Source organism: Orycteropus afer, unplaced genomic scaffold (genome assembly GCF_000298275.1).
Source record: "Orycteropus afer afer isolate SDZICR_OR568_19922 unplaced genomic scaffold, OryAfe1.0 scaffold00044, whole genome shotgun sequence".
Lineage (NCBI taxonomy): Eukaryota > Metazoa > Chordata > Mammalia > Tubulidentata > Orycteropodidae > Orycteropus > Orycteropus afer.
The window spans coordinates 2220579-2232186 of NW_006921631.1; the positions used below are offsets into that span (position 1 = coordinate 2220579).

The window sequence follows — 11608 nt, forward strand, 5'->3', positions numbered from 1 at the left end:
CGGTTCAAACCCACCAGCCACTCCTCGGAAGGAAGGTTGGGCAATCCTACTTCCGTAGTGATAACTGCCTCGGAAACCCAAGGAGGGGTCGCTAGGAGTCGGGGCCGACTCGATGGCAAATAACAACAACAACAGTGCTACTTTAACAGAAAATATCACAAATGGGTGGCTTTAATAAACAGGGATTTATTCTCTTACAGTTTGAGAGGCTAGAAGTCCAAGTTCAAAGTGCTAGCTCTAGGGGCTGAATGAAGCCCCCTCCACCTTAGACTTCAGCTCTGCCTCTTGCTCCCAGCCTACTGAAGCTAGAGGCTTCTCTTAACTCAGGCAGCTTCTGGCTGCTGAGGCTGAGAAAACCAAGGTCAACAAATAAAATGGCTAAGTCCCAACATTACCAAACAACATGGCAGACCACTAGTTCAAGTCCAGAGAGTCCCAAGATTAGCAGGAAACATGGGAGGCTGCTGAATGAAGACTGGGCTACATTCAGGGTCCAAGGAAGCCAAAAAGTTCAAGACCTTTCTCAAACTGTCTTCTTATATAGTGGAAGCAGACCACATCCCTAAGGGAGCTACTCATTTGCTCACAGTAGATGGAGTTGATTACCAGTATGTTCATGGGGAATAACTACATCCAGGTGCCCAGCCACTCAAAACCAGGCCCAGCCAAACTGACACACAATTTAACTACCACACAACTTCTTTGTTATACATTTTTCATTTATTAGATGTATTTTAATTAATGCTTAATTAAAATTGATTGTTCTAAGGAGTGTACCTACCTGGTATAAATGTTCACCCTGTAAAAATACATTACTGTTTTCTTTTTTTTTAATCTGAATGGATAATAAATCCATCCTTTTGCTCCAAGTTTATGTGGTCAGTTCTTTTGAAATTGTCTGGCCATTGCTTATGTGGCAATAACATCCTTTATGAAGTTAATTTTAATTGAGCACCTCCAGTGTGCCATATATGATACCAAAAAATATAATTGTGAAATCATATACATTTAAAGAAGTTATTTTTAGTATTTAAGCTAAATTACTTTGACGTTAGTCACAGTGCCTGTATTACATAAATAGACACCATTTAGTATTTTATTAATAAGCTCTAGTGACACAATGGGAGCTCTGGTAGCGTAGTGACTAAGGCACTTGACTGCTAATCAGAAGGCTGGTGGTTCAAACCCACCAGCCACTCCTCGGAAGGAAGACTGGGCAATCTACTTTCGTAGTGATACTGCCTCGGAAACCCAAGGAGGGGTCACTATGAGTCAGGTCCGACTCTACGGCACATCAACAACAACATAACATAACAAGTGACACAATGGTTAAAGAATTGGGCTGCAAACCAAAAGGTTGGCCATTTGAACCCAGCAGCTGCTCCATGGGAGAAAGATGAAGCAGTCTGCTTCAGTAAAGATTTACAGCCTTGGAAACACAATCGGGCAGTTCTGCTCTGTTCTTTGGGGTCACTATGAGTTGGAATGTGCTTGATGGCAGTGGAGTTAGTATTTTATTGAATTTTGGAAAACTAAAATGAACCTTCAGGATCTGTAGCCAACAAAAGTGCTTATAACAGCATCTTTATGCATATTATTTTCTTAGCTCCTTCTTTCCCCGTCATCCTCCCAAGTGTGGCCAGATCAGAGAGAATATAATGGAGACTGGAATGTGTTATATAATATACTTAACAGGCCAGAAGTTACATCCTCCCATTCACTTCTTGGTCAATAATTCAACCCATTCACAGAATGTTAGAGCTGAAAGTTGATCTTGGAGGTTACTTACTATATTCTTACCCAGTGAAGAATCCATTTTACAGGGACCCTGACAATGTGCAGCTATCCTCTATTTAAGTGCTTTTTCTACATTTCTTGTTCAGTTTATAGTGTTGTAATAGTCACAACCAGCTGGGTATGTTGGGTCAAGTTACTTCAGTTTTCTGGGACTCATTTTCTCATTTTTAAAGTGGTAATAGTAATTACAATACCTAACTTAGAGAGCTATTACTTGAATTAATTTACATTAATGGGTAACATTTATTAAGTGTTCTCAGTGTAGGTTTTCTAAATGCTTTATATATATATATTATAATTTTAACATAACACATTATGTGTGATCAGTGATTGGAGGATTACATAAATTACCATCATATCACTGTAACCACATAAATATTATCAACAAGATATGGCATTTGGATTTATAGTTTATAAATGAATAGTCAATTTCATAGATAACATTGTAACTGTAACTTGGAGTAAGCAATCTCAGTCGTTTAATTATTGAAATTGGTCAGTTGAATAATAAATGTTTATTATTTGTAAAGAAAAATGCAATAATAATGCTTATGATGGCTGTTCGTTTTACACAAATAATTTAAATAATTATCCAAAGAAATAAATTAGCAACTAATAGGAATCTTAAAAGCTAGCTATTAGGAAAGAAGAAACACTTAACAATTTGGTGGCAAAATTGCATTAACAGTACCATAGCCAAAAAACCTCTACCAACTTCAGTTGAAAGGGAATATGTATATATTTTCACAAACAGCATAGAGTCCACAATTTGAGAGATGACACCACTAGGAAATCATACTACAGATCATTCTGTAATGATGTTTTTTTACTTGATTCTCAGCTTTGACTGAAAGTGCTCAGCATTTGGCTAATATACACATTTAACTCTTAATTGTCATGGTCATCTTGTCCACTAGAGGGCAGTGCTGTTGCCCAGTAAAAAACCAAACCAACCTCACTGCCATCGAGTCGATTCCAACTCATAGCGCGACCCCCTTTAGGTGCCCGAAGCAGTAAATCTTTATGGAAATAGATTGCCCAGTCTTTCTTCCATGGAGTGGCTGGTGGGTTTGGACTGCCAGCCTCTGGTTAGCAGTCAAATGCCATAGGCACTGCACCACCAGAGCCCCTACTAAAGGAGCAAGGAAGCGGCATCTTTTAACCTTCTCTAAGCCGCTTGTTGGAAAGAAGATTGGGCAATCTACTTTCATAGTGATACCGCCTCTGAAACCCAGGGAGTGGTCGTTATGAGTCGAATCTGACTCGACAGCAGTGAGTTTGGTTTTTTTTAACTACACAAGAGGAAGACAGAATCACCATCAGCAGCCCAAGGTCTGCTCCTATGAGGCCAGACATGCCACCACCCTCCAGCCCTCTTACCAACCTAGACACCAACCATCCCTCTGGCAACACCTACCACCTCTCTGCTAGGTTTAATAATTTGCTGCAGTGGCTACATAGAACTCACAGACTGTGGGATTTATTTGGGAGGCAACAGGCTACAATTCAAGTTCAGGAACATGCTCAGTGTACAGTTCTTTGATCAGGACAGTCTCTCCTCTGCTGTGCCCTTAGACACGCCTCTCTGACCCTTGACCTTTTGGCCTGGCCTCTGCCTCTGTGGGCCAGGTAAGCCTGCTGCTGTGCCTCATGCCTCTTGGTTCCACTACAACCTTCTCTCAGCCAGGTGTCTCTCAGCCGTTCATTACTCTCAGCCGCACATCTCTTTCAGCTGCATGTCTCTCTCTCAGCCACACATCTCTCTGCCTCAAGAGGATATCTGTCTCAGCAGTGCATCTCTCTCAGCTGGCAGTCAGGGAGATTCCTTTCTGCCTTTAGGAGGGCTCATTTTGAGCTGGCAGAGTGGCAAAACCAACCAATCCCAACATCAGAGTTCTACACACCTGAGAGAGTGAACGTTCCCAGAAGATTACTTCATGCTGCTCCTGGTGGATGAGTTTAACAAGCATCTAGTCAGCTGCTCACAGCAAAGCGGGAGTTACAAAAACTAACTATGACTAGAAAACCATACCACGTAATTCACTATACTACCGCTCCTTTGAAACTAGTTTGTTCTGGTTCAAACCCCTGCTGAGAATTTGCATTTCCACCCCAGATATACTGAATCAGAATCTACATTTTAACAGGATCCTGGGGATCTATAAGAATTACCTGAGGATTCTATTAAAAATGTAGATTCTGATTCAGTGTATCTGGGGTGGAAATGCAAATTCTCAGCAGGGGGTTGAACCAGAATGCACGGGTTAAAAGTCCTGTTTGCTGCAAGTAGATTTCAATTCATGACGACTCCATGTGTGTCAGAGTAATACTGTGGGTTTTCAGTGGCTGGGTTTTCATAAGTAGATGGGCAGGCTCTTCTTCAGAGGCATCTCTGGGTAACTGTGACAGATGAATTTAAAGAACCCTAGGGATAGGACAACAGATATCTGACTCTATTTCTTTTTCCATCTTTGACATTGTTTCCACTGTCCATTCATTGCTAACTAAATAAAGCAGTTAGAAATGGCCACAACCTGTGGGACATGTGGGGAAATAGGTTCAGTTGCAGCTAACAGTAATTTACCTATTTGTTCTTCCAAAAACAATTATCAAGAACTTCTGTGACAGGTGTTAGGGATGCATCAGTGAATAAGCCACATTCTTTCTCTTCAGGAGTTCATGGTACAAGCAGAATATAAGCATTACAAGAAATAATTACATCTAAGATACCATTATTTTGTGGTTAGAACAAAAATTAAACTAAATTCTTCTATTTGTTTTCAATATAATCCATTTAAGTAGCTAAGAGAAATACTTTAATATTGTTTGTTTTTCCTATGGAGAAGTGTTATCTAAACAAAAAGATGAGGCAAGAGATGTAATTTTAATGATAACCATCTGTCATTAGTGCCACAAATAATTATAGCCATAAGAACTCTTTGGAAGTTACCATTAACACCAAACACCAGGCTACAGATAAACACATAAACACCTAAGACGATCAGATGGGGGTCAGTGAACAGGAGTATACACTAGACCAAGGATAGATTCAACAGAGGCTAATCTTGCACAGACACCAGTGATACAAAATATATGCAATCATTACAGAAACAATAGAAGACAGACACAAAGTAATCCATCACAGACACCCAGACACTATGAGAGAGAGATCCGATAGATCTACCATCTCAGGATCGTACTGGGGGACACCAGACTCAATCAGCACAACAAAATATGTAAAAGCCTTGTTCCGCATCCTGCATTGGTGAGTAGCAACTGGGGTCTTAAAAGCTTTCAAGCAGCCATCTAAGATGCAACTAATGGTCTCCTAGCATCGGAAGCAAAGAAGAATGCGAAAAAAAAAAAAAAACAAGGGCATTTGGAAGCAATCAGCCCTAGGACACAGTGGCCCTCGAGACCAGAACTAGATGGTGCCCAGCTACTAAAGCCACCCACTCAGGAAAGGATCAAATCTGGAGATCCTGGATAGAGTGGGAGGAAAAACGTGGAACAAAATCCAAAAACTCAATAATGACTAGAATTACTGGTCAGAAGAAGTCTGATGAGATGCCCAATACTATGGCCCTGGAATACATTCTGTACCTGGAATAAAACTCACCTCCAGGGGCTGGCTCTCAGCCCAATAGTTAACAAGATGTACATGCAGACCACTCAACCCAGGATGACGCACCTACGTACTCTATAGTAATACATCCTTTAGAGCAATGGACCACAGGGCACCAGAAGACCAACATTCAGGTTGAGGAAATGCAGAACAAATGGGAGTGCATAAATATGAGGGGCCCAGGGGGTAGGTTACAGGGTAGGGAGGGGAAGAGATTGGGTTAGGGTTGGACATGGTAAATAGGTAGTGAAACTAAATGTTCACATAACGTTGAATGTAAAACAAGCTCTTAAAAAAAAAAAAAAAAACTCTTTGGAAGTATGATTGCTTACATAAATTTTGACAAAATTTAAATAAAGAATGTGTGAAATTTTAACTTTTTCCAGTGTTTGTCATTAGTGATTGGTAACCCACACAGAGACTTACAAAGAATGTATTTAATTACTTTTTATTAATTATGTTGTTGTTGTTGTTGTTGTTATGTGCCGTCGAGTCATACCTGACTCAATTATAGTATTAGATAATTCTCGACATATTTTAATGTTCCCTCTGGCCCAAAGGATGTTCCTCAAAATTCTCATGAGAATTGTACTGCTATCCAAGTGGCCAAGGAAGTTTATATAACACTTCACTATTTGTTTTTAATAGGAATATGATGAAGAATGGGCTAAGAAAATTCAGAGTGAAAAGTTTCGCTGGCATAACTCTCAATGGCTGGAGATGGTAGAGAGTCGTCAGATGGATGAGAGTGAACAGTACTTATATGGTGATGATCGAATTGAGCCTTATATACATGAAGGAGATATTCTTGAAAGACCTGACCTTTTCTACAACTCAGGTAAGATGATAATCAAAGCAAAAATAAACAGTTTGTGTGCTATAAATAGATACTGGTCTGCAAACCTTGCTCATTTCTAAGCTTTGTAAGAAATTTTTTTAGTATGTAAATAGTAATGGTAATGATTTCAGATATAACATTTGTACACACCAAGAAAACCTATTAATTCACCATTATGTTTTTACAATGTAGTCTTAGATTTTATCTCTGTGAGAAGAGGATAGCTAGGAAAATTATTTGCTCTTAGGAGTTTATTACTTTCCAGAACATATAAGTTAAACAGATGTGTTCAAGATTTTGACTTCTATTTAAAAATATATAACTTACTAATTTATGTTTTCCACTACTTGTCTGTCAGTTTGTCATACTGTGGGGCTTGCTCTGAGCCTGGAGGCTATGTCACCGGTTATTTCAAATACCAACAGGTTCACCCATGGTGGACAAGTTTGAGCAGAACTTCCAGACTAAGACAGACTGGGAAGAAGGACCAAGCCATCTACTTTTGAAAAAAATGTCCACTGTAAACCTTATGAATAGCAGTGAAACATTGTCTATTACTGGAAAACTTTATGAATAGCCATGAAACATTGATATAGTGCCAGAAAATGAGCCCTTCAGGTTGGAAGGCGCTCGGAATATGACTGGGGAGTAGTTGCCTCCTCAGAGTAGTCAAAACCAAAATCCAAATCCCTGCCATCAAGTCAGTTCAGACTCCTAGTGACCCCCTTTGAGTTTCCAAGGCAGTAAATATTTACGGAATTAAATTGCCCAGCCTTCCTTTGTGGAGTGGATGGTGGGTTTGAACCACCAAGCTTCTGGTTAGCAGTCAAATGCCTTAGGTGCTATGCCACCAGAGCTCCTTCCTCAAAGTAGAGTCATCCTCAATGATGTGGATGGAGTAAAACTTTTAAGACATTCATTTCCTGATGGAGCATGACACAAAATGGGAAGAAGGAGCTGTAAACATTCATTAATAATTGTAACATGGAATGTATAAAGTATGAATCTAGGAAAATTGAAAGTTATCAAAAATGAAATGGAATAAATAACGATCTATAGCCTAAGCATTAATGAGCTGAAATAGACAGTACTGGCCATTTTCAATCAGACAGTCATATGATCTGCTATGCTGGGAATGAGCAAATGAAGAGGAATTGTGTTGCATTCATTATCGAGAAGAACATTTCAAGATCTGTCCTGAAGTACAGTGCTGTCAGTGATAAGATAATATCTATATGCCTACAAGGAAGACCAGTTAATATTATTATTCAAATTCATGCACCAACCACTAAAGCCAACGATGAAGAAATTGAAGATTTCTACCAATTTCTGCAGTCTGAAATTGACCAAACATGCAATCAAGATGTATTGGTGATCACTGCTGATTGGAATAAGGAGTTCTGGTAGCACAGTGCCTAAGGTCATTCTACCAGTCATGCCACAGAAGGAAGATGGGGCAGTCTACTTCTACATTTATTGCCCAGGAAACCCAGTGGGGGTCTCTGTGAATCAGAATCAACTCCATGGCAGTAGGTTTGGTGTTTTTAGTTTGGTGATTGGAATGTGAAAGTTGGAAACAATCATTGGTAGTTGGAAAATATGGCCTTGGTGATATGAATGAAGCCAGGGATCACGTGATAGAATTTTGCAAGACCAGTGACTTATTCATTGCAAATACCTTTTTCCAACAACATAAATGGTGACTTTGCATGTGGACTTCACCGGATGGAATGCACAGGAATCATATCAACTACATCTGTGGAAAGAGGTGATGGAGAAGCTCAATAGCTTCAGCCAAAACAAGGCCAGGAGCTGACTGTGGAATAGACCATCAACTGCTCATATGCAAGTACAAGTTGAAGCTGAAGACAATCAAAACAAGTCCATGAGAGCCAAACTATGACCTTGATTATATCCCACCTGAATTTAGAGACCATCTTAAGAAGAGATTACACACATTGAACACCAAGTACTGAAAAACAGACAAATTGTGGATGACATCAAAAACATCATACATGAAGAAAAGACCAAAATGGATGTCAGAAGAGATTCTGAAATTTGTTCCTGAGCAAAGAGTACTTAAAGCAAATGAAAAAAAATTTTTTTTTTTTTATTTATAAAAACAGATTTCAAAGGGCAGCTGGAGAAGACAACGTATTTTAATGAAATGTGCAAAGACCTGGACTTAGAAAACCAAAAGAGAAGAACATGCTCAGTATTTCTCAGGCTAAAAGAACTGAAGAAAAAATTCAAGCCTTGAGTTGCAGTCTTGAAGGATTGTATAGACAAAATACTGAATGATGCAGGAAGCATCAGAAGAAGATAGAAAGAATACAAAAAGAACTGGTCGACATCAAGGTAGGATATGATCAAGAACCAGTGATTTTGAAAGAAGAAGTCTAAGATGCACTGAGGGAACAGACACAAACACAAGTCCTGAGGAACTGAGGGAATACCCATTGAGATGTTTTCAACAAATGGATGCAACACTGGAGGCACTTACTTGTTTATGCCAGGAAATTTCGGAGTCAGCTGCCTAGCAAACCAACTGGAAAAGATCAACGTTTGTGCCCATTCTAAAGAAAAGTGATCCAACAGAATGTGGAAATTATCAAATAGTATTGTTAATATCACATGCAAGTAAAATTTTGCTGAAGATAATTTAAAAACAATTGCAGCAGTCTATTGACAAGGAACTTCCAGAAATTCAAGCTGGATTTTGAAGAGGACATGTAACTGGGCGTATCATTGCTGATGTCATATGGAACTTGGCTGAAAGCAAAGAATATCAGAAAGAGGTTTACCTGTGTTTTACTGACTATGCAAAAGCATTTGACTGTGTGGATCGTAACAAATTATAGATAACATTGTGAAGAATGGAATTCCAGAACAATCAATTTTGCTCATGAGGAACCTGTACATAAACCAAGAGGCTGTCATTCAAACAGAACAAGGAGATACTACATGGATTAAAATCAAGAAGGGTGTACATCAGGGTTGTATCCTTTCACCATACTTATTCAATCTGTATGCTGAGCAAATAATATGAGAAGCTGGACTGTACGAAGACGTATGTAGCATAATGATTGGAGGAAAACTCATTAACAGTCTGCGATATACAGCTGACACAGCCTTGATTACTGAAAGTAAAGACTTGAAGCACTTACTGATGATCAAAGACTGCAGTCTTTAGTATGGATTACACCTCAAAATAAAGAAAACAAAAATCCTCATGACTAGATCAATAAGTGACATAATGATAAATAGAGAAAAGATTGAAGTTGTCAAGGATTGAGTTTTACTTGGATCCCTAGTCAACAGCCAGGGAAGGAGCAGTCAAGAAATTAGTCTTATTGTATTGGGAAATCTGCTGCAAAAGACCTTTTTCTGAAAGAAAAAAAAAAAAAAAATGTTTTTATTGTGATTTGAGTGAAAATTTACAGAGCAAATTCATTTTCCATACAGCAGCTCACGTACACTTTGTCTCATGATACTGACTGCAATTTCCCGCAATGCAACAGTTCCCCTCCCACTTCCTCCCCTTAGTTACCTCCTTCCTGTGTCTTTCCCTCTCATGCATTCCTTACCCCTCCCCAACTGTCTCCCTGTACATACACAGCCTTTCTATTCTCCCATGATTGTTCTCTCCAAGGAGTGTGTCTACCTAATGTAAATGTTCAGCTCATATGCCTGTCTTTTGTTTGGCTGGAAACCACGGGTGTGGGTTCAATTCCAGACCTGAAGGGCAGGTAGGGACTATAGTCTCAGAGGTTCCATCAGGCTCTATCAGACCAGAAAACCTGGTCCCTTTTTTTTAAAATGATTTTGAGTTTTGTTCCACATTGTTTTCCCACTCTATCCAGGATCTGCTACATAGATCCCCCTCTGAGTGGTTGAAAGTGGTAGCCAGGCACCGTCTAGTTCTTCTGGTCTCGTAGTCATATAGACTGATGATTGCATGATGTACCAGTCACTTAGACTAATCGTTTCCATACGTCTTTGATTTTCTTCATTCTTCTTTGCTCTGGATGAGGAGAGACCCATCATTGCATCTAGATGGCTGCTCACAAGCTTTTAACATCCCAGTTGCTACTCACCAAAGGAAGATGTGGAACAATGTTTTTGTGTAGTATGTTATGCCAATTGAGCTTGATGTCCCCTGTGACTATGGTCCAAGCCCACGGGTCCAACTACTCACCCCCTCTGGGTAGTTGGCTATGGCTAAGAGGTGACTACAGCCTTGTTCCTTTACAAATACACTTGTAGTAATATTGTCTGCCAACCCTATATGGGCATGGGCACACTGCCCCCTGCATAGACATACCTAATAGTTCAGCCTGTGCACCCATCTGTCCACCTATAGATCATTGTTTCCCTTCATTGACAACACAGCACTGCATGTGCAAAAGGATTCATCTTTATTATCTGTACCTCCCAGGTACCTCTCTCCATCTTCCTTTTCCTCAGTGCTGCCATGTTGATCACTTACATTTAGTACATTGTCCTTCCCTTCACCCAAATCAATTTTTGTCTCTACATATCTAACAGTGTTCCCTTCCCTCTCCTCCCACCCCTGATAACCAACAAAAAAAAAATTTTCCTTCCATATATAAACCTTTCCTTGAATTTTTACAATAATGGACTAATAGAATATTTGTCCTTCTGTGATTGACTTATTTCACTCAGCATAATGTCCTCCAAGTTCATCCACATCATGCAGTGTTTTGCAGATTCTATGTTATTCTTTAGGGTTGCATAGTATTCCATTGTGTGCATGTACCATAGTTTGGTTATCCATTCTTCTGTTGATGGGCATGTAGGTTGTTTCCATCTTTTTGCTATTATAATTAGTACTGTGATGAACATGGGTGTGCATGTATCTGTTCTTGTCCTGGCTCTCACTTTTTAGGATATATACCTAGTAATGAAATTGCTGGGTCAAATGGTATTTCTAATTCCAACTCTCTAAGGAATTGCCATCCTGCTTTCCACAGTGGATGTATCATTTGTCAGAACCACCAGTAGTATATGAGAGTCCCAATCTCTCTACATGCTCACCAGCATTTGTTATTTGCTGTCTTATTGAACTTGCTACTAGTGCTGGGGCAAGATGGTATCTCATGGTTGTTTTGATTTTCATCTCTCTGATGGCTAATGATTGTGATCATTTCTTCATGTGTTGGCTGGCCACCTGAATATCCTCATTAGTGAAGAGTCTGCTCATGTCTTCTGCCCATTTTTTAATTGGATTATTTGTCTTTTTGTTGTTGAGATGTTGGAGTTTTCTATAAATTTTAGGGATAAGTCCCTTGTCAGATATGTCATTGCCAGATTTTTTTTTTTTTTTT

The 11608-nt window shown here is 39.4% G+C and overlaps 1 protein-coding gene across 1 annotated transcript in view; it reads left to right on the forward strand.

The window, feature by feature from the left end:
* KIFAP3 (kinesin associated protein 3) overlaps positions 1 to 11608 on the forward strand; it is a 288099-nt gene that overhangs the window by 198749 nt on the left and 77742 nt on the right. Inside the window, exon 17 of the mRNA XM_007937702.2 lies at positions 6071 to 6260. Within this exon, the coding sequence (XP_007935893.2) occupies positions 6071 to 6260 (190 nt within the window). The remainder of the gene's footprint in view (positions 1 to 6070; positions 6261 to 11608) is intronic.